Source organism: Ambystoma mexicanum, chromosome 6p (assembly GCF_040938575.1).
Source record: "Ambystoma mexicanum isolate Mex_15411 chromosome 6p, UKY_AmexF1_1, whole genome shotgun sequence".
Classification (NCBI taxonomy): domain Eukaryota; kingdom Metazoa; phylum Chordata; class Amphibia; order Caudata; family Ambystomatidae; genus Ambystoma; species Ambystoma mexicanum.
In genome coordinates, this window is record NC_090935.1 from 1267040506 (window position 1) to 1267065701 (window position 25196).

Genomic DNA, 25196 nt, shown 5'->3' on the forward strand with positions numbered 1-25196 from the left:
TCAAGGAGGCCAAGGCAAGGCCTCCTCCAAGCAGGACTGAACTGGCCGTTGCGTTGGGCCCCCACCGAAGCACCTCAGTGGGAGGCCGGCTGACGAAGTTCGTCAGCTTGTAGGAGTCAATCTCCACCGACCGTTGGGGGCTGGACACATTGGCCAACGGGCACTCGCTGGAATTCCAAAAGAAGTGTCCTTGCATTCCTCCCGTGGCCAGGTGGGAGAATCACGTCCCTCAACTGCTGTTGGAGGTAAGGGCGATGCTCAAGAAAGGTGCCATCGAGCTCGTCCCCAGGAGGCTCCGGGGCTCCGGAGTGTACTCAAGGTACTTCCTCGTCAAAAAGAAGACAGGCGGTTGGCGCCCCATCCTGGACCTGCGTCTGTTAAACAAGTACATCAAGGCACAGAAATTCAGGATGGTCACCCTCCAGCACGTGCTGGGACAGCTGGAGGAGGGCGACTTCCTATCGTCGCTGGACCTGGAAGATGCTTACTTCCACATCCCCATCCTAAAAGGACACAGAGTTTCTCAGGTTCGTGGTTCAGGGACGCCACTACCAATTCAGAGCCCTGCCGTTCAGATTAAAGTCGGCACCCAGGGTATTCACCAAGTGCCTGGCACCAGTGGTGGCGCAGCTGCACCTGCATGGGATCCACGTCTACCCCTACCTGGACGACTGGCTAATCCGTGCAAGGACAAGAGAACTCGCCGTCGAACACACAGCAAGGACCGTCCGGCTGCTCACGGAACTGGGATTCGCCATCAACTACCCCAAATCCCACCTGGTTCCGTCGCAAGTAGCACTGTTTCTGGGAGCGAAGCTCGATACATTGGGGCAATTGGCCTCCTCGTCGGAGGAGAGGACGAAGGCCATTTTGGGCAAGGTGCAACGCCTGCTAGCCACGGACGTGGCCAGGGTGAGGTCCATCAAGTCCCTCCTAGGGATGATGTCCTCATGCATCTACCTTGTACCCCTTTGCAGACTTCGGATGCATCCGCTACAGGAGTTCCTCGAGGCCCGCTGGTTTCAGGCGACGGGCTGCTGTGAAGAGGTCTCTCCACAACAACATTCTGGAGCTTCGAGCAGTGTTCTGGGCGCCCAAGTTGTTCCTTCCGTCCCTCAAGGACAAAGTGGTGAGGATCTTCACCGACAACACCACCACGATGTTCTACATACAGAAGCAGGGAGGCACCAGATCCCCAGCCCTATCCAAGGAGGCCCAGGATCTGTGGCACTGGGCCGTCGCCCAGGGGATGTTTCTGGTTCCCTTCCACTTGGCAGGAATAAAAAACACCATCGCCGACTCACTAAGCAGGGAGCTGCGCTCGTGCCACGAGTGGGAACTACGTCAGGACCAGGTGGATCGGCTCTTCCGACGATGGGGCGAACCCCGGACCGACCTTTTCGCGACAGCGACGAACTCCACGTGCCAGAGGTTCGCCAGCAGGTTCCCGCAGCTGAGAAGCATGGGCGATGCTTTCTCGTTCACTTGGGACGGCCTGTTTCTATACGCGTTCCCTCCGTTGCTGCTCCGTCTCATCAACCAGCTCAAGAAGTCCAGGTGCAGAATGATCCTCGTCGCACCGGTGTGGCCGAGGCAGATCCGGTTCCCAGACCTTCTGAACTTGTCAACGTCCCCACCAGTCAAGCTGCCGGCGGACGCAGATCTTCTCTCCAGAGAAGGAGGCGCCATTCTTCATCACGACACGCAGTCGCTGAACTTGCAGGCCTGGCTCCTGCAGCACTAGAGTTTGGAGGGTACGATATCCTGGCTGACTGCAGAGAGGTTCTTGCAAAAGCCAGGGCGTCCTCAATTCTCAAGTGCTACAGACATAAGTGGAAGAGGTTCTCTGTCTGGTGGTGTGCACAGAAGATTAACCCTCTGCGGATTACGGCCCCTCAAGTAATGCCGTACCTACTGTCGCTGGCCAAAGCTGGACTGGCTCACGCCTCTATCAAAATACATATGGCTGCCATCTCCCGATATACCAGGACTACGGGACGGGCATCCTTTGGTCTCATCGCCTGGTGAAGGAATTTATGAAGGGACTATTCCGATCGTTCCCACCGGTGAAGGCTCCAGCCCCGGTGTGGGAGCTTAATGTGGTGCTGACCAGGCTCATGGGGGCCCCATTCGAGCCTATGCATTCGGCGCCTTTGAAGTTCCTGTTGTGGAAGACAGCGTTCCTCGTGGCCATCACCTCCGCACGACGAGTGGGAGAGATCCAGGCCCTATCTTGCAAGCCTCCATACTTGACGTTTGACGACACGGGGGTGGTGCTGAGGACGCACCCCTCCTTCATGCCCGAGGTGCCGTCGGACTTCCACCTCAACCAGCCCTTGGTGTTACCAGTTTTCTTTCCGTCGCCTTTGACGCCGGCCGAGAGGACTTTGCACTCGCTGGATGTAGCTAGAGTGCTGAAGTTCTACGTGGACTGCACGAAGAGTTTTCGGAAGACGCCACAGCTGTTTGTGAACTTTGGGACTGTGAATCAAGGGAAGGCTCTCTCGAAGACTTCCATTTCCAGATGGCTCTCCGGCTGCATCATGCACTGTCACCGGTTGGCAAACCGACCGCTGCCCGGCCGTCCGAGAGCCCATTCGACTAGAGCGATCTCTGCTACCACGGCGTTCCTGTCTGGTGTGCCCCTGCTGGACATCTGCAGGGCTGCTACGTGGAGGTCGATGCACACCTTCACAAGATTCTACTGCGTCGATCGGGACTCCAGGGAGAGGTCCAGGGTCGGCCAAGCAGTGCTGCGCAACCTGTTTGCTTAAGGTGAGCCTGGGGAGGAGGTAAGAGATGCTTAATGTTGAGTTGTTGTATTGCTTAATGTTGAGCCTGTTGCCACCTCCTGTGGTTGTGCATGTGTGTACTGCTATGTATTCTTTATTCATGAGCATGTGAATCCATGCCAGACCCCATGCTGGAGAAGGAACAAGTTACTTACCTTTAACTGTTGTTCTCCAGCATGGGTCTGGCATGGATTCACATGCGAACCCTCCCGCCTACCCCGCTGCGGTTCTTCACTTGGTCATACTTCCACTTAAAGTGCTACAAAATCTGAGGATGGCTGCCAGAGGCGGGGCTTAGGGAGAGGGCAGTCATTGGCTGGGGGCAGTATGACCCAGAGATCAGTGATTGGTTACTACTAAGAAAGACAGATCAGAAACGAAACTGATACTGATTTTTTTTTCTTTACCCAGGATTCCCAGCCGGACGACGGGGAATATTCATGAGCATGTGAATCCATGCCAGACCCATGCTGGAGAACAACAGTTACAGGTAAGTAACTTGTTCCTACTCCTGGCAATCTCGAATCATGAACTGTACTAACCGTGTGATCCTCGGTAACGGGACCCCTGTTACACTTGACACTGGCGCAGGCCTATTGACTTTTATCTACTGGTTAGAAGGTGCCCTCTGATTCTATCTGCCTTGACAAAAGTATTGCCTATGATTTTTATCCCCATTTTTTTGTGTGAATTCATGTGCTAAGTGTTTGACTACGGTTACATTTCTTCCCGCGGGTACTCTTATCTTTAGTAAGACCGAACTGTCTTTGTTTCACAACACTGTCTGTCAAATCTCAATGTACTTACCTAGAATTTATCTACACAAGGGGAATTGGTTGTGTGTAGTGTATTTAAAGTGTGGTTTAATTTAATAGAAGTGAAGTGTTTTGTGAAAAGATGGTTTAAAAATAAATGTACTTACATTTTTTAACCAAAAACCTTGAGTCAGTGTCTGCTCTAGTCACAGTAATTTTCCTTTGTGTAATCTCTACTACTGCTCATTTGCTCTTGAGATAAGTCTGGATGCTCAGCCATTGTTAGCACTTTTTCTGTGTAGTACAGGCTTGTATCAAAGGTGAAATTGTATTACCACTTGTAGTCCTAATCGTGTGTAGTGGTCCCTAAGGGCACTGCACAAGATTCTGCCTAACACCACCTCAGGGCCGTCCAACTCCAGGGGGAGTTGAACTTGAAGGTGAACAGACTCAGCAGGCTCGGTGTGGACAATTATGAGTGGCAATTGAACAACCAGGTGCTGCTGGAGGTCTTCAACACATGGGGCCATCCTCAGGTGAATCTATTTGCCTCCCGGAGGAACAGGAAGTGCCATCAGTTTGCGTCTTGGCAGGGACCCCTCCTTCATGCCCAATGTGCCGTCGGACTTCCACCTCAACGAGCCCTTGGTGTTACCAGTTTTCTTTCCGTCGCCTTTGACGCCGGCCGAGAGGACTTTGCACTCGCTGGATGTAGCTGGAGTGCTGAAGTTCTACGTGGACCGCACGTCTAGGCGCCACCATGCAGATTCAATAAGAGGGCATGACAGCATATCCTTTTCCGCCCACACCCCTTATCCCCAGGGTACTCCGCAAGATAAAGGAGGCTTGTCACCTCCGCATCATAGTGATGGCGCCTTGGTGGCCGGCGAGACCGTGGTTCTCCGAATTGCTCAGCCTCTCGGACCAACCACCCATTCACCTTCTGCTGGGCTCAGCACCTCTCCTGACCCAGCAGAGGGGGGTGGGGGAGAGACGGTGCTCCACCACACTCCTCAGAAGCTAGCCCTTACAGCATGGTTCCTGAGCAGATCACCCTCAAGCACCTGAACCTATCGCAGGCTAACCTGGAGGTCATCCAGGGCGCTAGGAGCAAGGCCACTAGGAGCCAATACGGGAGCAAATGGAGCAGGTTCTGCCACTGGGAATATTCTAAGAAAATCAACCCCTGAGGTGCACGCTGGACGATGTGCTTGCGTTCTCGGCGCACCTTGCCCACTCAGCGGGACACATGTTGCTTCTATCTCGCAGCCATAGGGGCCTACAGAAATTCGGAGGAGGAGGTATTTTCCTCGTCCAACCTGATGGTCAGGAAACATCTGGCCGGCCTGTCCAGGCTTTACCCACCCATCAAGAAGCCATACCCTGTGTGGGACCTCAATGTGGTGTTGCGCGCCCTGGTGCTCAATCCCGTCGAGCAAATGGTGTCCGCGGCCATCAGGCTGGTCACCATCAAGATAGCTCTGCTAGTAGGTCTTGCAGACGCTTGCTGAGTCTGCAAGATCCAGGCTCTGGTGGCTTCTGAACCTTGTACCACTTTCCACAGGGATAAGGTAGTCCTGTGGACTCACCCGGCGTTCCTACCTAAGGTACCCTCTGCGTTCCATCTAAACAAGGAACTAGTCCTACCTACATTCTTCGCTGACCCTAAGGATGAGGCTCAGAGAGTCTTGCACTGTCTGGATGTCAGACGCGCTCTGAAATTCTATCTGGATAGGACTAGGGCTTCCGCAAGTCGGATACACTTTTTGTCACCTTTGAGCTCCAGACCAGGTTATCAGGCATCCAAGGCCTCCATAGCAAGGTGGATGGTTGCACAATCAAAGAGGCCTTTGAGGGGCAATGCAAGCCGCTGCCAGCTGACATGCACGCCCATGCCGTCTGGGCCAAAGTCAGGGCCTTCGCATTCCAGCGGCATGTTCCGCGGCAGCTCATAAGCAGGGCAGCTACCTGGGCCACCCATTCAGCTTTTTGCAAGCACTACTTTTTGGACGCCAGCTCAGACGTGACCTTCGGACAGGCGGTTCTAAGGAACTTGTTTGCTTAAGGAGGGTCTCCTCTCCACCCTGGGGCTACATTATGTTGTAATCGCCCATACAGTATGGAGGAAAGGGGACGGGACATAAGAGTAATTACAAGTTACTCACCGTAGTTACTAGTCCCCTTTCCTCCATACGTCCCACCATCCTCCTCCCTATTTATTCTGGTGTCATTAGGCAATGATAAATATTGTTGATACGTCAATGGGGACTGAGCAGTCAGGGTAGCGCATGCTCCCAGGCCCGCACCCCAGCATGCCTCTAAATTTAAAGGGGAAAAAAGGTCCAGTCTCCCGGCCATAGGAAGGGCCGCCCATAAAGTGTGGAGGAAGGGGGACTAAGGACTAAAAGTACATTAGTCACTACGGTGAGTAACTTGTAATTTTGATATGTTAAGGGAAAAAATAATAAAACCTAATTTTTCTAATAAATAAATGTTTTGAGGTCCTGTGTTCTAGTGGGAATGAAGCTAATGTTGATTCTGGCGAGTAGCCTACTTATTTTAGAGAACTGTTCCCTTAGTTCACATATTTTTTTTTTTTTACTTACAGTGCTCTTGCAGTAATGATATGGTGCAAATATCAATGGATATCTTTGTGAGAAAATTTCAGCCAGAGAAATATCAGCTTTGGAAAGAAGGGAAAGATGTTTACACCATCGATCATACAAAGCCCACTCCTGATACAACCCCAGAGTTGAAGGCGTGGCAGCAAAGAAGGAAAAAAACAAAGTCTCGAAAAAGGTAATTGGTGGAACATGTGTGTGAAAGGGCTGAAGAAGTTACATTTCAGTACTTTTCACAAGAGATTGGCAGAAGATCATTTGGAACGCTTTCAAATATCTACTAATTTGTGAAACTGTGATTACTCACCCAGAACTGTAGCCTATTTTTCAAGTACAAGTGCCACAAAATTACTACGTTACATGGTGCAAGCATAGGCTTTCTCGGTCTCTCACCCATTCTACCACCGCCCGCCAAGAAATTATACCGCCTTGAGTCTGCCACCATTTCCATCTGTCAAAATAATCTCTAACCCATTGAAGGAATGCCTCAGTTTGAGGAAGTTATCTCAATTCTTCTGCTAGAACTTTTATTTTTTCTTCTACTTGCAGCCACACTACACTTCCAACTATTTTGAACTGATGCGTAAATGCGGGTGTTAGGAGGAAGCGTGGGAGTACAAATTGTATCTTGTAAGAATTTCAAGTTGCAAGTACTTAGCCAGGCATTAAGTCAATTGCCATTTGAAGCGTGCTTATGTGCTGAAGACATCGCCTCTGCTAATGTACCTGTTGGTTCTTTCTGAGTGGGTTGGCACTTTTGCTCTAGTCAGTCCTTGAATGTTAGGTTTTGTTCATATTTCTTTGCTTCTCCAGCATGGGGTCTTGCATGGATTCACATGCTCCATCCGATCTTCAACCTGTGGCGCCTACAGGCCCAGATTTGGGCCTACACCTCGACACCTCGACCATGGCTGATGCCATGAAGAAGAACCTCTTTAGGGCCTTTGAAGGCTGTGGCCTGAAGAACATCTTTGTCGTGGACTGGCACTTTTTCCTCACCTTCATCAGAAGGCGGACGGATATGCCATCTGTCAATCCTTTTCTTTTTTTTTTAAACGTTGATCATTTTTTTACACAAGACTAAGAATACAGACCTCATAGTGCACACAATGAGTAACTTGCATTTTCTCCCCACTCCTCTCCCCCTCCGATCTCCAAACTTAACGTAACACTGCTTTAATGTTTTTCCAATTACATCTTGCGCATAGGGCATATATCCCACAGTCCTTGAGGTCAACACATCCTACACTTAGAAAGACCTTGTCTCAATGATGTGGCAGCTCCTCTAGGACCGGCTAATAACATGTCTCCCCAACCCCCCTCTCAACTTCCCCCTGTGAAGGGGTTGAAACAAACCACACTCGCACACAAAGAGAGGGATCCTCCTAACTTATGTAGCCTGCCATCTAGGTACATGTCCCTAACAAAAGGCTCTAAGTGATCTCATAGAATGGCTAAACCTAGTCTGCGCTGGTGGGCGGCCTATCTAGGTGAAAAATGGGACGTCTAGCTCTCTCCTTAACTATCTGTTATCTCAATGTAAGTACTCAAAACCACTTTGTATACAACATTTGAAACAATAGAGGCTGGACTTGTAACTTCACCCAATGTTATTCATGTACAGCCCAGTCTATCTTATATTATAAAGGAGTCTAACTAAAAAAACATGTAACAGAACTGTGGACCGACAACTTTTGTCGGAACACTCTCTAATCACTGAGCTGTTACCAGACCACTCATTTCCGAACTTTTTACTAAAAAATAACTGAGAGAGTGATTATTTGACATATGAGCGCATATATTTCTGCTCATTGCCTTACGTGAACTGGTTTCAGCAGAGTTTACCTTATTAAACCACCTTCTTCAAACAAAATCACACATATATATCTGGGATAGTTACCAGACATTCATTTTCGTTTCCCAATGTTGGTAGAACAGTCCACATTCTTATTGTGTGCTCTGGTTCATGCACTCGTCACCTGTAGGGACACTCAAAAGGAGCACTTATCAGTGCTTCAATTCTCACAGTTGCTACTTAGATCAATACCTTATGATCCAAACATTGACGCTTACCAATCAATAAATAAAAAACCACACCATCATCGATAAAATGGCATGCCATTCTGTCTCACAAAGTTATTGTATAAGTGTGCAATCACTCGCCACTATTTTCTTTATGTGGCTGATGCACATAGACTTATTAGTTAGGTGCATAACGTCTAGTGTCTAAGACTGCATGTTAACGCAGCCAACTGTTCTACCATCTCAAAACTATGGTGAATAAACAGGAACATAACTTGCACTCTGTTTCTATGATTTTGCCATCCTTAGTTCGCTTTTCTGATGACTTCAAATGAGGCACATGTTATAGCTCTGGCGCCACTTTACTTGTTATTCACACCAAACTCCAAACACGGTAAACCTTGACTCGCTGCCTTGTATCTTTTCTTACCTTGCTAATGGGTTTGCAGCATACAGGTGAGCGCCGTGTCTGCAATCGTGTCTTCCGTTCCAATGATTACCTTGCTGCCGCGTTGCATTGTTTTTCAACTCAATGCAATTCCAGGGCTGTAGCAAGTGATGACGGTCTTGCTAGGCCCTTCATGGGGTGTCACTAAACTGGTGGCCATTTTATAACTTTCATTACTCGCGCTTACCCCAGTATGTTGTCCCTGGTGCAAGTTATACTTCTCTTATTTTCAGCCACTTCATTTTGTATTTTTTCTCTTCATATTATAACGAGATAATGTGCTTTCATTTTTTCACTTGTGCACTGGCTTAGTCAGCCAGCCGGTCAGTCTCTTCAAAACCACCGAAAGCACAACCAGTTTTGCTCTGGTGCTATGGAACCCTCTTTGTTACCATAAATCTTAAGCCTGGTGTACGATAGTGTCATCCACTTGCAATCACTGGTGTCAGTGTTTGTATGGATTCCAATAGTCATACATAACTCTTATCCTATGTGGCTAGTATTAAGAAATATTTCCAAGGAATTCGGCCTCATTACGACCCTGCCGGTCCGGAAAGAACGGTGGTGGTAAATCCGCCACCACCATTCTTTCCGGACCAGCCGATTAAGAGTTCTGCAGGCGGGAGGTGTCACTCCCGCCAGGTCTGACCTGGCGGGTTTAACACGACCCACCTGCAGGCAGACATGGAAACACCGGCTCTGTCATAGACGGAGCTGGTGTTTCCATGGTCCCCATCCCCATGGAGTCCTGACTCCATGGGAATGGGGATTTACCGATTTCCACCTCCGGAATTACTGGGTCACCGGGGTTGTAATGCCCCGGTGATTCCGGCAATCACGGAGGCGGAATGGTAATACCAGTCCGGCGGTAACCTGCCCATTGTCATTAAGACCATGAATATCAGATTTCAGTCTAAAGAGCCAGTTTTGGTCCCTCGGCAGCAACATGTTTGCAATGTTCCCACCTCTGGTTGGAACTTTAACCTGTTTGATTATGGTCCACCGTAGATCATTCTCTGAGGGGCCCTTCGCCACATGTTGTGCTACCATCGGAACTGTCACTTTTTTGTTCTTATGCACGATTTGTGCTCGGTTATTCTCTGTCGAATTTTCCATGTAGTCATCCCCACGTACTGAAGGTCACACGGGCAAGTAATCACATAAACAACATTCTGGTTATTACAGTTGGTAAAAAAAAAACCTTTGCTGCCACGGAGTGTGGAGCCCAATATTTATTTCTTGGCTTCTAGTTGTTTCCACACAGTGTGTGTCCTGTCAGGGCCCAGCCGCCCACAAGGTCCTTTGTTTATTCACCTGGCCAGTACCAGTGATATGCAAGCTCTTAATCTGAATGTCACTTACACTTCTACAACTCTTTACAGCAAACCTGGGTTGTTCAATGTTCCCCATACCCACATTCAAGAGCGTCCACAAGAAATAGATCTCCTTCTTGATCTGATTCACCAAAGGTGAATTGCTTATAACAGCCACTATCTCTGTGTCCCTTGTCTTTTCTTTTGGATGTTGTTGTAGTGTTATGTCTCTCGTGATATTGCTTGCTCTCTTACAAGCCTGTTTAATCACCTTAGCAGGATAGCCTCGCACTTGTAACTTGTGACTCAGTTCAATCACTTGTGTCAAATATTCCTGTTTAGTGGAGCAATTCAGCTGGTACCTAGGAATTGTCCTTAAGGTAAATTATCACGCACATTTCTTGGGTGATAACTGTCATATCGCAGAAGAGAGTTCCTGTCAGTTTTCTTGTGATACACAGTAGTCGCAAGGCTACCTTATCTACTGTGATCCAAAGGTCAAAGAATTGGATGGATCCCTTATTATGTGTCTGTGAATGTGAAATGTTGGTTTTCTGTGTTCAGCCATTCAAAGAAGGTTGGGAGTTCTAATTCTGACCCCTTGAATTTGACAAAATGTCATCACTGTAACATCGCCACATACCTATAGGCTGACTAAATGGGTTATTAGCATAAATGCAATCTTACTCAAAAGCATTGACGTAAAGATTCACCACACTAGGGGAAAAGGTTGCCCCCATAGCTGTGCCCGAGATTTGTTGATAGAATTGCCAATCAACAAGGATAAACATTCCTTGTGAGCGCAATCTCTGTAAGCTATAAGATCAATCGTATCGGGACCTGCAGAGCTGGAGTGCCTTGTTTTAAGACCCTCTGGATTACAAGTAGGGTCTCCAGTTGTGGTATCTTGGTATAAAGAAACTCCACATCTAAAGTCACCAACCATTCATTTTTTTCATCGAATTGTCGATCTTTTAACAGCACTAACATTGATGAGGTTTTTTTTGATATAGGACCTGCAATTGGGTACCAGGTCTCTCTGAAAAAAGTCAATAAATTGTGACAACGGCTCTAGTCTAGTGCCTATCCCTGACACAATGGGTCCCCCTGGTGGGGAGAGGGGTCAATACCTTTGTGTATCTTAGGTATTACATATAGCATCTGTGTCCGTGGGAATATGTGCAAATGAGTCATAGTGGGCAGTTGGAATGAAGGAAAGTCTCTTCTGTAACACCTTTTCCTCTGCATCACTAAGTATGTGTGTTGATAAATTTACTAATAGTTCTGTTGTTGAATTGGCTACTCCCTTGCTCCTCGTTATCCACAGCGAATATGTTTGCCATCCTGCACTCCACCTTGCCCTAAAAAGGCAGGGCAGGGGTATTGAAATGTCTACCCTGTTGATTGGGTACTCCTTGAAAGTGCAACGTTCGTCCAGTATTCCTTGTTGGATTGGCGCTTACCCCTCTCGTACTGGGTCTGTTATCATCATCCGAGATACTGTTAGGGAAACTCCAGTTAGGCCCTGTGGTATACTTTCTACGGTTTTGATTGTTCTTCAGTCTGTAACTGCCCTGGTTTTGAATTGGCATCTGATCTTGTGTCTATCCATCCATATAATAGGTCTCGGTTGTATACAGATAAGCGTGTTCATGTGAGAACACACTCAGATCCCTTTTCAGTTTCAAAATCTTTTTGTTCAAATTGAACTCTTTGAAATCTTTCAAGGTTACTTCGGGTTCCTCCAATTTTTTATTTATATGTATCAATGACAACCTTTCCTTTTAGGCCTTCTTGTTTTTCAAGGATGTCTCGTACCACATCTTCAGACATCTTCTTTGCTGTGTTGATTATTAAAATCAACCAGTCTCTGGTGCATTTTTTTTCTATATATGACCAATCTTTACGGAACTGTAAATCCTCTAAGAAAATCCTTTGTTCTACTCTTATAATCAACCCATTTAGAGCTGCATGGGCTCTCAGATATTCTGTCATAAGTGATCCATGCAACTCAGTCCTTATTATTTTTTCTTCAAGGCATCTATTTCATTACATTCATCCCCTATACCAGTGGTTAGGGTAAACCACACATCCGGATACCCCAAACCAATGTCATCACTACACCCTTGGCGACTAAATTCCACAGATCTGCAGAACTGGTTTACTACTGCCCCATTTCAACAGAAACAGACCCCAGTCCTGATGGAAGCTGGAAACAGAGTTGCTAACCAATGCTGTGAGTTAGTTTCTCCACGATAAACATGTCCATCCAATGCGCCTTTGTGGGCGTGGTGTGACTCTTCAGCTTCTGGGCTAAGGCCAACCTCTCTGCCCTCAACATAGCCTCCCACATTTTCAGGAATCAATACTCCTCCCCATCCCCTGTGGGGACACCCAACAACACTTGAATCGGGCCCAGGTTGATTGTCACCCCTACTATGTCGCTAATCCAGTTAAGAACCTCTGCCTTTGTACACCTTTATCGTGGGGCATTGTCATGATGCCTGCCTCCAAGGAGCCAAACCAGGCCCGGCACCCACAGAGACAGACACCATGCATTCAAGGGAAGTCCCAGCAGCCCCAGATGGGGGCCCTTTGGTCTCAGTCCTGGCGCCGTTGGCATCAGGCTCATGGGAGACATCAGTCCTGGCGCCATCGGCGCCAGGCTCATTCAGAAGTAGGTTGGGAGTAGTGCTTGGTGTAAACTTAACTGTGCAGACCATGCTGCAACTTCCAAGACTGGAAGGAACTATTTTTCTAGGGACTACTTGATCTCTAGGGTGTGACCGGTGGAGGAATACATATTTCTGGGGGAAGAATACATACCTGGAACTACTTGAAAGGCTATTTAAGCCACACCCAAGCAGCAGACCACGCTTTGCGTTGTTCTGCACTTAGCAGCTGGATGCTCACCGTGCCTGCTCCTGCCTTGGTCCTCCATCACGCCTGCCAGCATCCTGGAAACACCTAAAGAAGAAAAGGGAAGAGAACAGGTGAAAACAAGAACCTTACCTGATACATCTGCACTCCGGATTCTGCACGCCGACGATCCTGCAAAGAAGGCAAACATTTTAAACGTGCATCGCGTCGCGCGCAGCACGCTGCATTTCACTCACCTGCACGTGGCGTTTTCGAGTCCTGCGACGTCCATCCGGAGCTTCCACCGCCATCCAGCACCTATTGGAAGGAAGGAGAAAGAGAGGTGAGAAGGGAAACACGAATCTAAGTAGAACTTACCTGTGGTTCAATTCCCTCTCCGCCTTCGGGTTTGTGCCATACCTTCGGCATCTCAGCACCCCGGCCCCTAAGGGGAAAAGAAACAGACATTGTATTAGTGAGAGCATGTGAGAACATTAGCAATATGCTCACTCAAGACTTACCCATTTGCAAGAGAGACACAGCAGCTCTTTTCGGGTCGGCGCCTTACCTCCGGCATTGCCGTACCCCGGCCCCTATGGGGAAAAAGACATTGGACATTAAAAGAGATACTTAAAACTGCAAAGGAATCTCTCATCGGAATTCTTACCAGAATTTGGCTTCATCCAAATCGCCTGCAGCCCGGAATCTTCTCCAACACCTGCGAAAGAAAAGAACATATGAGTGAATATAAACCCTAACTTGCCATAAACATTTGCGGTACGACGGGCATTGGCAAACTAGTTTAAACTCATCAATCCAGTGAAGTAACTGGAATCACAACCCGCCCCTGCATCAGAAGCAGCATGGAGAGCTTGTCATTTTGGTCCCTAAGGTGAGTCTTCGCAGGGAATCCCAAAAGGGTTTCACGGAGGGAGAGAAGGGAAGTGGGAGGTCGGAACATCACCCGCAGACTATTAACCCTTCCTTTTCACACACAGTGGGATATTCCTCCGAGTCAGAAATGCCAGGTTGGGGAATCCAGTCCAGTCCATCTTCCGGGTCTTACGCATCTCTGCAGAAGAGGTCACAGCAGTCACAGCCACGCCCGCGCCTCCGTGGGAGCCAGGTGAGCGTTACAGGCATTCCCACCACATGTGGAACAGCGTACCCCCTGACCACATGCTCTTGGGCAGACGGGGGAAACTTCACTGTACATTTTAGACAACTTTAAGTGGTCAAGATGTCAACTGTGGAGCATCTTAAAATTGTGCTCAATAGCTGAGGTGAAAAGGTTCCCATGAAACATAACCCTAAATACTTTTCCCCAGGTGTCCTCTGCAATATTTGCACAGAGCTGAAGGGTCCAATAATCTTTAACTATTTACCTCTATGGCGTGTAAGCAGACACCAAAACCTTATATAACTAAGATATTATCCCCTTCCTTGAGTCAGCACTCCTTATGGTGTGTTCCAAGGGGATCAAGAAGTGGGAGAGCTCTGCCTGCTATCTAGGGTCATGATAAATACCCCTTAGGCGGATATAGTCAAACATGCTAATCGCCTTCTGGCCCCACATATCTGCTACTGTCTCGTAGTCTTTGAACTTGCCCTCCAACAAGAGCTGCCCAGCCCTCGCCAACCATCTGACCACGACTGGGTGTGACGAAAGCAGAAGGATCCTAAGCTCCACTGAGAACCCCACACCGAATAAAGCGCAGACGGCCAGGAGGAGAGCCGGCCATTCATGCCTCCTTTCTTCCAAACCGATCAAATGACCCCCAAGGTCGGGTGATCTCTCACCCCGCTCGGTATAGCTTAGCGGTGCAACCACAAGAGGTCTCTAACTTTCTTCGGGTGGGTGAATACGTCCCGTAATAGTTACCCATATAATCCTGCATGTGTTCAAGCATCACCCTCAGTTTGGCTACATATAATAAAAGTCTGGGAAGACAAAACCCTGTGCAAATCTTGGTAAAGTTAACATAGTCTTCTTGACTCTGGGATGTTTGCCTTGCCAGATAAACCTAGCTACCATCACTTTCAAATTATTTTTTTATGTTTGAAAGAGTTTTATTTAAACCAAAAAGCATACACAGCATATAACTTATACAGCAAACATTTTAAGGCATACGTATAGTAGGACACATTTCTTAATAGTGATAAATACAGCCATGTATGGAGGAAAAAAGACTATGCCTATAAAACCTAGTTTTATATGAGTGTATCAACATGACAAACAATGAAACAAGAACGTCAAAAGAAAAGACAGACATGTACAAAAGGAAGGGAGGGGGATAATTGCAGAAAACATTATGAGCAGATCTTTACTCTATTCATTAAAAAAGCTGCCATTTGAACTCATTTGTTAGTAGTAAGAAGGGAGAGGACGCATTGCATCTTTCCAGCCTATGGATGTTGCAAATGGAGTTCCACCATATTTTATAATGAAGGTGATTTAAATTCTTCCAGTTAGATGTTATGGTTTGAATTTCTACTACAATAAGAAGGTCAAACAAATAACATCCATTCTTTTTTGTTGTTGTTGAATATTTATTATTTTCAAAATATACATAATGTACACAAATATACATATATACAAGAATAATCTGATACCCCACAATCACCATTAATACATCTTAGTAGTCAAACAATTCTCATATCAACATGCCTAAAATCTAACAGATCTCTCCAACCCCCCCATCCACCACCCCGCCCTTCAAACCAAGTATATACATTGAGCTTCAAAGTCTAGTATAGTGCTAGAAATCTCCCCCGAACCTTCTCAAACAAGGAGGATTTCCGTTCCCTTTTATAAATAACTTTCTCAGTATCCGCCAATTCATGCATCCCCTTAATCCATGCATCCAATTTCACAGGTAATGTAGATTTCCAACCAGTCAAAATCATTTTTTTTACCAATCATCGCACCACAAAACAGCAATTTCTTCTGACTTGTAGTCAATTCATCTAGAAGTTCATGGTATCCAGTCATTTTTTCGAAATACAAACCTTCAAATACAAATCCTGAGAATACATCCATCCTATCGAAAAGCCATTCTTTCAAATAGTGCTTTGAAAACAATTTGAATATCATATCTAATACACATGTGAAAAAAATCAAGGTAGGCTTGTTTATTTTTTACAACTTTATTCTTTATTTTAAATGTATTTAATTCAAATACTTTTGTAATTTATAACATTTAATTATTAATTTACAACTTATGTAACATTTTTATTATATCCTTTTAATTGTATTTAATATCTAATTATTTATTTAATTTGATAACTAATTTCTAATCTAAAGCTAGTCTATTGTAACTCTAAATGTGTAATTTATTTCACCAGTAGATGGCGCCCTTGTATTATTTTTGTATTATTTCTACTTTTGTCCATTTGTATGTTAATGTTATCTAACGTACAACGTATGAGATGTACGTAATGCGTACGTGGACGCCATTTTATAAGTTCTTTCCTTCGCGTCGGTTGGTTCGTCTCTGTTACGCTCACCTGGCTCCCACAGGGGCGTCGATCTGAACTGGACAGCTGCGGTCTCCCCCAATGGAACGCGTAGTGCCGAGATGACGGACTGGACTGGCCCACCTAGCTTTGTTTGCTTGGCCCGTAGGAATATTCTTCTGCAAATGGAGAAAGGGAATTAACCACCCGTGGAGTTGAGCGTTAACCCCCCCCCCCCCCCCCCTGTCCCGCTGTTCTCCCCACTCATCACCTTTGATGTCCCCTCTTATAGTCTCACTTGATGGTTTGGAAAGATGAGCTCTCCATCCTTCATTGAGCGCAGGGGCGTGTAGATAACCAGTTGCTTCACTGGCTCGAAGGAATTGGTGAGTTCCAGAACAATATTGACTCTGAGATTCCCAGCAAGACGCCCTAAGTATGTAGTTCGTAAGAGTTCAAATGTCTGACTTTCACTGTTGTCCGATTCCTTTGAGGTTGCAGCTTGACCCTAGCGAAGAGTTCCTCGTGGCAACCAGTAATATTCAGGTAAGGATTTGTATTATCCAACACAGTTCGATAAATAATGTCAATATGTAACCTGTTGCTTTCTCCTTCATTCAGGCGATGAGAGAAAGTAGGAAGTCTCGGGGAATAATGCCTCAGGTGGTAAAATCAGGTAAGTCTATTGTGGTGAGGAGGTTTCCCCTTGTCTGTCCCTTTGTTTCACCTTGCTGTCCTTTTGTTTGCCCTTAGGGGCCGGGGTTCGGCGAGGATGCAGTGGAAGCTGCGCCGACCCCTGAAGAGGAATAGTACCCCCAGTGGTAAAATCAGGTAAGTCTATGGCGGGTAACTAATATTGCCTCTTTTTTATTCCCTTGGCTCACCTTGCTGTTCTCGTCTTCCCCTTAGGTGCCGGAGTGCGGCGGGAACATGCAGAAGGATGCAGTAGAATGTGAAGATGCTGCGAAGGCCGGTGAGTTCAGCGCGGCGCTGCAGCAGGCGAGGCGACTCGTATAAAATAACTTTTTTCTTCCAGCTCGAAGGCGCGATGGATCGGGAATTCAGGTAAGGACCAAAGGTACTGCTCTTGTTCTAACATTTCTCCTCCTTTCTCCCTTTTTCTAGGAGCTCCAGACTTGAGGTGGGCGTGGCAGAAGACTGGATGCAGGCTTGCAGGCACAGTGAGCGTTACGCTGCTGGATGCAGAATAACGCGAAACGTGTGCTGCTCTTTGGGCGTGGTTTAAATAGCCCCCAAAGTAGTCCCAGGTAAGTATTCCTCCCCAGCCCCACCCGAGTAAAAAAATAGTCCATAGGTAAAGTAGTCCCTTCCAAGCCTCTTTTGGCTTGGAGCTCTTGCAGCATTGTCTGCATCAGGTGAGTTTGCAGCATGGTCTGCATCAGGTAAGTTTTAATCTATGAGCCTGGCGCCATAGGCGCCAGGATTGACTCTTCATATGAGCCTGGCGCCATAGGCGCCAGGACTGCACCCAAATAGCCCCTAGAAGGGGTTGTTGGGCTTGCTTAGAATAATTTGATGCCTACTTCCGGGGTTTCTGGACTTGGTCTGGGTCCCCTGGGGTAGGCATCATGACAGTCTGGAGCTCTCTCCTTTGTTTGGATGTTTTTTTTTTCTTCGGATCGCATTGTTCCTTTTTGGGACTGGAACTTGGATTGTTTTTTTTCATGCTCGGATTGTGGATTTTCTTTTTATTTTTTTTTTACAAAATGGTGTTTTTTTCAGCGGATTTCGGTTTCTTCCTTGGATTTTGGATTTTGCGTCGTGGATTGGATTATGTTTTTTACTTGGCTGGATCTTGGATTTTATTTTCAAAACTGGATAGATTTTGTTCAACGGATTTCGGTTTCTTCCTTGGATTTTGGATTCTGCATCGTGGATTGGATTATGTTTTTTACTTGGCTGGATCTTGGATTTTTTTTGCAAAACTGGATGGATTTATTTTTTCTTTTGGGTGTTGGATTCTACTTCTTGGATTGTATTCTGTATTTTGGATTACTTGGATTGGATAATTCTGGTGAAACTGGACTTTTTTGGTGAGTATTTCCTTTTTTTAACATTTTAGGTTATATGCCATTGCTTCTAAATAGCTAATAGAATCCATTGTTTCAAATCTTTTTACTATAGTTAGTACACGTTCCTCATAATCTCTGTACTTTTTCTTTTTTGTATGGGTATGTTCAAGCGAAATGGTTTGTGCTTTTTTAAATTCTTGGGCTGATTGTTCCATCTTTAAGTGCTTTAAAAAATGCCAGAGAGCTGGGTTGCTTGTGTTAAATTGTGTATTTATTCTGTTGTGCCACCCCTCTATCATGTTGGGTCTCTTTCTTCTTTGACTGCTAGGTAGCAGTTCCTAATTGAAATTGCATATTTTGCACGTCGTCTTGTTTCATTGCGTGTCAGTTGCCCTACCCAGGTGTTTTCGATGTAGCCCAGTAAATCTGTAAAATGCTCTTCATTTACTTTATAGTAGTCTGTGTCAATTAACTTTTCATAATATTCAATCACCTATTCCTCCTTTACAAATGCCAATGCAAATAACTGTTTAATACTGTGTTGGAATTAGCTGTTTTCGATATATTTGGATTGAAGTCCCAGTTTTTGAATTTTTCGCCGAATGGCCTGGCTAAAGTGGAAAAAACATCCCTGGATGTTTGTGTCCGAGTATACTGATCTGAATGCTTTGATTTGTCCTTGTTCGAAGTCCATCACCATGGTTGTAGGCTTCTTATCTGGAATTGCTTCTTTTAGTTTCCCAAATATAGATCTGTATATTTCTTCCATTTTATTTGGCATTAATATATACTAGTGGTATAAGTGTCGGTTTATCGTGCCGTGCACACTGCAAAACTGCGCAAACGGGTGAGGGCATGCTTTAAACGTGGCGTCGCCATGCCACACTTTCGAATTTCCAAGGTGTGATAAGTTATCTTTTGTTGTATATATTAGTATCTTTTCTTTTTTTGTTTCTATTGTTGTGAAGTGAAACTGTTCACCCTTGTCAGTTGTTTTAAATATTGCTGGAATTTCCATTTCTTCATATGTTTGCGGTGCCATCGGCATGTTTTCCTTGAGTTGTTTATTTCTGTTTATGCAACGCTGGATTAGTTTGGTTTTCGGCATCTGAGCCGCAACATGCGATGGGATTTTGTCACATGTACGACCTATTACCGATCCACTTGCCTCATTCGGGTTTTTATCAGCTGTTTTTTTAATCTCATTTTAGTGTCTTTCTTATAAGTATAGCTGTTCTGTCGGGCATGTGATTATGCTCCCCGCTGATTTTTACGTTCCCTCCCTCAGTAATCGCTCTATCCATACATTTTGTCTTGTGGTATTATGTACACTTCCATTATGTTTTTTCTTTTTGTACCATTTCGCGACTGTAGGTGTAGCCTCCATATATTAACTGGTTTCCTCCCATCTGCGACTTGACATACTCGATCGTGTCGGTCATCTCGTATCTGAAATATGGAAAATGATGGTCAATTTTTGTCGCATGTCCTACTTATAGGTCACACATTTTCTTTTGTCATTCTTTTTTTGACATTCATTACTGTTACCTGTATTTTTCTGTCACACAGTATTGCTTTCTTTTTGGTAGGTGTCTTCTTTCTCCATTTCTGTCCCACACTGTCATTTGTTTTCAACCGTCAGCTGTGTGTCACTGTTTACATAAGGTTCTTTACTCGTGGTCTGTTCTCCAGGTTTTAACCCTTAGTTGATCGGTATTTCAAGTATTGTGGTTTTGGTAGTCTGAATACTTTGTATGTTCGTGGAGGGGGGTTCGAGGGTTGGGAGAGGTGTTAGGGGGTTTGGGGGGGACCCCCCCACCATAACGTGCACATTTTTCTGGAAAATTAACGTTGTCATTTTGTACCGGGTCTAATTACTATTTACGAAGCTTTGGTTTCGACGGAATGACGTTTTGCATTCTTCCTATGTGTTGTCGATGCTTTTACTTTAGATGCTTTTTTTCGAAACTTTTGTTTGTCGACGCTTTGTTTTCAAAACTATCACTATAAACCGAAGTTCGTCACATCCCAGCACCAAAGTTTTGAAGTTATAGTCAATTTGTTCAACAAGCACTTCCTCACACACTGTATCCAATTCAGCCCAAAACCCTCTCGCCCTCAAACAATCCCATAGTGTATGCTCCAAAGTCCCCACTTCATGAACACATGCTCAGCAGTCACTTCTATCATTTATCCCTCTTTTCCACAATCGCTCAGGCGTCCAATAAATCCTATTTAGAATTTTGATCTGCCGTGATCTTTCACCAAGACTAAGCGAGCAGAGCTTAACATTCTAGCACATATTCGACCATTGCACAGTCTAGATCTCACAACCAATGGAACGACTCCAATCATCCTTCAAACAGTTATTTCCTTTGTACTCTGATACCATTTTACGATACATTTGCTGGCTAATCCTCCAACACCTTGTGTGAGATTATTCATCAAAAGATCTACATCCAGCCCTGACTCCAATTCTACTTATCCCACCTCCTTCCTGAGTCTTTGATAATCATTTACTGAACATTTCACAATATTCCACTTTCCCTGAATTTCTCTGGCTGATACCCACTTCCCATCTTTGAAAAGATCAAAGACCAACCTTATTCCGCCCAGGAACCAGTCTGGCCAGAATTTCGGTTTGCCATTAATCCTAATTCCAGGATTCATCCATATCGATGAACATGGGTCCAATAAGGCATCCACCCTCAGTAACTCACACAACTTCCTCCGCAAAATTCTCAAGAATCCAGTAATTGGTTTCTTAAAGCTTCTAAGTCCAAAAGCCGTCAATAAAACTGCTTTATGCGAAGGAGGTCTACTACAACTAGCCTTCGCTATCACCCATTCGCCCTGATCATCCTAAAGAAAAGGTACAAAAAGATGCAACATGAATGACAAATGATGAGCCCTAAAGTTGGGAATTCCTAACCAACCCTTCTCCAATGGAAGTTGCAATTTCTATAGCTTCAACTTGGACTGTTTATGATCCCAAATAAATTCTTCTATCAGTCTATCCAACTCCTTCCAATACCGGGGGCGAACCGTCAGAGGAAGCATACTCAATACATAATTGATCTTTGGAGCCACAGTCATCTTTAAAGCATTAACTTTACCTCACATAGATAGATTCAACAAACCCCATCACTCCAAATCAACCTTAAAAGCAAAACGGACAACCCTCAAATTTTCATTCGTATATTCCATGATTTTAGAAGTCATCCAAACTCCCAAGTATCTCATTCTATCTGTACACCATTTGAAACCAAAAGAAGTCCTAAGATTTCTATCACAGGACGGCGTTAGTGGCAATACTTCGGATTTAGACCAATTTATTCTATAACCTGTCGATTGATGAAACTCAGACAGAATCTCCATGAGTGCTAGTACCGAATACTCCAATTTCCTGAGCACCAGAAGCAGGTCATCAGCAAACAAACACAACCTTTGCTCTAAATCCCAACTCGTCATCCACAGCAATCTACAATCGCATCTCAAAGCTACTGCTAAGGGCTCCGTAGCAATCACAAATAACAGAGGCAAAAGTGGACATCCTTGCCTCGTCCCTCTTTTCAGTTTAAAAGATCCAGACCTCATGAGGTGTGGGGCGAGTCGTTACGCCTCGCTACCCTTCCCCAGTCCCTGCTAGAGGCTGTCATCACTGTGCTCCCTAAGCCGGGTAAACCCCTCAATGATTGCGGCTCCTACAGGCCTCTGTCCCTCATGAATACCGACACCAAGATATTCGCCAAGATCATAGCAAATGGGTTCCTCCCCATCATGAAATTTTTGATCCACCCGGATCAAAGTGGTTTTGTCCCCGCCCGCTCTACGGCCTTAAACATTCGGCGATTGTTCAATATTATCTCTAGGATCGACCCTAAGGCCAACGCGGTGGCTGTAACACTAGATGCCCAAAAGGCTTTTGACATGGTTTCATGGCAATATCTCTGGGCAGTGCTCGAGAAGATGGGAATCGGCCGCTCATGATGTCCTATATTAAACTGCTATATACCAACCCTGTGGCCAAAGTCCTGGTTAACTCTCATTTGTCGGCCTCCTTCGCCCTCCACAGAGGGACACATCAGGGATACCCATTCTCTCCCCTGCTGTTCGCGATGGCCATCGAGCCCATGGCGGTTAGCGTGAGGGACAATCATATGCGCAAGGGAATACGCCTACGGGATGACCCCGAAATAATATCACTTTACGCGGACGATGTACTACTGTACATTAGGGATCCTTCGGTCCATCTTGACTCAATCATTTGCAAAATAATTAAAATAGGTACATTCTCGGGCTTCACCATAAACTACACCAAATCTGAAATCTTTCCCCTCACGCCCACAACACCCCGACCGGCATGCAAATTCCCGCTCAAGTGACACCCCGGGGGCATCAAATACCTGGGGGTCCAGGTATCCCTCTCGAAACCCTCTTTATTGGCTGATAGCTATGGGGCTGCCGCGCAATATGCTGAGGCCAGCATGAAGAGATGGTGTAACCTCCCCCTCTCTTTATCAGGGAGACTATCTCTAATCAAAATGGTCATAGTCCCAAAACTCCTTTACATATTTGCTAATGTCCCACTCTGGCCCGGGAAACAATACTTCGCGGACCTACATGCGGGGTGCGCTCGCTTTCTATGGCACTCTGGGGCCGTAGGCAGGAAGTGGCAGCATACGAAACTACCCTATGAGAGAGGGGGCTTCAACGCACCTGATCTAACCCTGTACTGGATTGCCGCACAGGCTCAGCACGCAACACACTAGTACTGTCACCAGGACCCTCCCCCGCATGTCAAGCTTGAGATCCTCGTGACTAGGGAGGTAAATGTTATGTCCCTGATCCTCTTCCACTCGTACAGCTCGGATGCCCCGGCCGACCCTGTGGCCGCCACTATCAGGGCATGGAAACGGGCTCTCCTACCCCTCTCTGACACCCCCCCACCGTACTACAAATGGCTACCCTTGTGGTCATTCCCGGGCCTTGCCCCCACACATGACAGGCTCCTTGTGCGTCATTGGCAGGCCCTGGGATACTATTCACTCTCCGACCTGTTACCTGAGGGGAAATTTATCACCCCGCAGACATGGAGGCCAGGGCACTCCAAGTCCTCATTGGTGTTGCTACAATACTTTAGACTCAGAGCAGCAGTTCAAGACATGTGGCCTTCTTATCCGGACGAACACCCTGAGTCCCCCGAGATCTGCTATATTGCCAGTTCCGCAGGGGGTCAGGGTATAGTGTCCGCCCTGTATAAAATGTTGATGGCACGAGCTGTGGAACCTCCCCATGTGATCCGTGATGCTTGGAGCCGTGAGCTGGGGTTGGACATCACCGATGGTATGTGGGCAAAAATGTGCATACACACACGCAAGGTCTCCCTCAATTCTAGGTTTAGATGTATGCAATACAAGTTGTTTAATCGCCTGTACTATACTCCTCATGTGGTTGGGAAATTTGCACGGGATCAACCCCACCCCTGTCGGAGATGTGGATCCAGTGATGCGGACCACGCCCACATGTTCTGGTCCTGTGGGGCACTGGTTCCGTTTTGGGAGATGGTGCTTGGGGCCCTCTCTGAGATGGTGGGGTTCCGGATTGACCCTGACCCCCTGGCTCTATTGTTCGGGCTGTGGGAGGGGACCGAGGCAAGGCGTGTCGCTAGATTCCTGAATGTGGGGGCAATTGTGGCTAAGAAATGCATCCTGCAGTGCTGGAAGAGACATCCCCCCCCTCACCCCATCACTGGAGATGTGGCTGAAGGCCCTTACCTGGACACAAATATGAGAAGAGGACTATATTAACACCCTACCCGTGAATGCTCGCCCCAAAAACGTATGGACGGAGTTTTGTAGCTATCTGAACAGTAGAGTGGACTTAGAGCTTCTTTCCTCGCCTACGTCACCTGTGCAGGCGACTGAGCAAGCCGGATTGCGAATGGCCATGTCGTAATCAACCTGTTCCTATGAATATGTGTGACCTTCTGTTGAGTCTTTGCATTGTTGTCCATGATTCAGATATGTAATGTGAAACATTGCTGTAATGTGTAACGGGCCAGTTACTGCTTCTTGCCAATAAAGAAAAGTTTGAAAAAAAAAAGATCCAGACCTCATGCCATTAGTATTAATATCCGCAGTAGGATCAGCATACAAAAGTTCAATCCAAGATACAAACCTCTCTCCCAACCCCATCTTTCGAAGCACCATAAATAGATAATCTCAGTTCACCCTATCGAACGCTTTTTCCGCGTCTAACGAAAGCACTACAATGTCATCATGAGTCACTTGCTTCAGATATGGTCTGAATCAGATTCCTAATGTTACTTGATGTTCGTCTGCCCTTACCAAAACCCGACTGCTTCCAATGAATCAAATTCGGTAGTAATGTTTCCAGCCTTAGGGCCAGTACTTTTGACAAACTTTTGTTGTCTGTATGGATCAAACAAATCAGTCTGTAGCTTGATGGGGAAGTTTCATCTTTGCCCTTCTTTAAGAAAACTGAGATTGTGGCATGTCTAGTGGTAGGAGTTAAAAAGCCAGAGGCCAATGAAGCCTCAAACATATCCTTAAGCAACCCCAGGGCAGAGTCTGGAAGTAGTTTATAAAATTCCGCTGGGAGCCCATCTGGTCCCGGTGACTTTCCTGAATTCAGTTTACCAATAGCTTTTTTAATCTCTTCAATTGAAATGTCTTCCTCAAAGTTATGAGAATCATTCTGAGAGACTTCAGGAATCTGTAGCTCTTGCAGAAATCGTGTATCTTCACCATGAATATTCTGCTAATTCTGATACAATTCACTATAAAATGTATAGAAAATATCATTAGACGCCTAAGAGTGGATGGACTAAGAGTACGTTAGTCACTACGGTGAGTAGCTGTTAATTTTTTGTTC

General features: G+C 46.1%; 1 protein-coding gene across 5 annotated transcripts in view; it reads left to right on the forward strand.

The window, feature by feature from the left end:
- Positions 1–25196, forward strand: part of KDM4C (lysine demethylase 4C) — a 3084728-nt gene that overhangs the window by 1641629 nt on the left and 1417903 nt on the right. For all 5 annotated transcript variants that reach the window (XM_069625930.1, XM_069625928.1, XM_069625929.1 and 2 more), the window contains one exon: positions 6156–6346. In XM_069625930.1, the coding sequence (XP_069482031.1) occupies positions 6156–6346 (191 nt within the window). The remainder of the gene's footprint in view (positions 1–6155; positions 6347–25196) is intronic.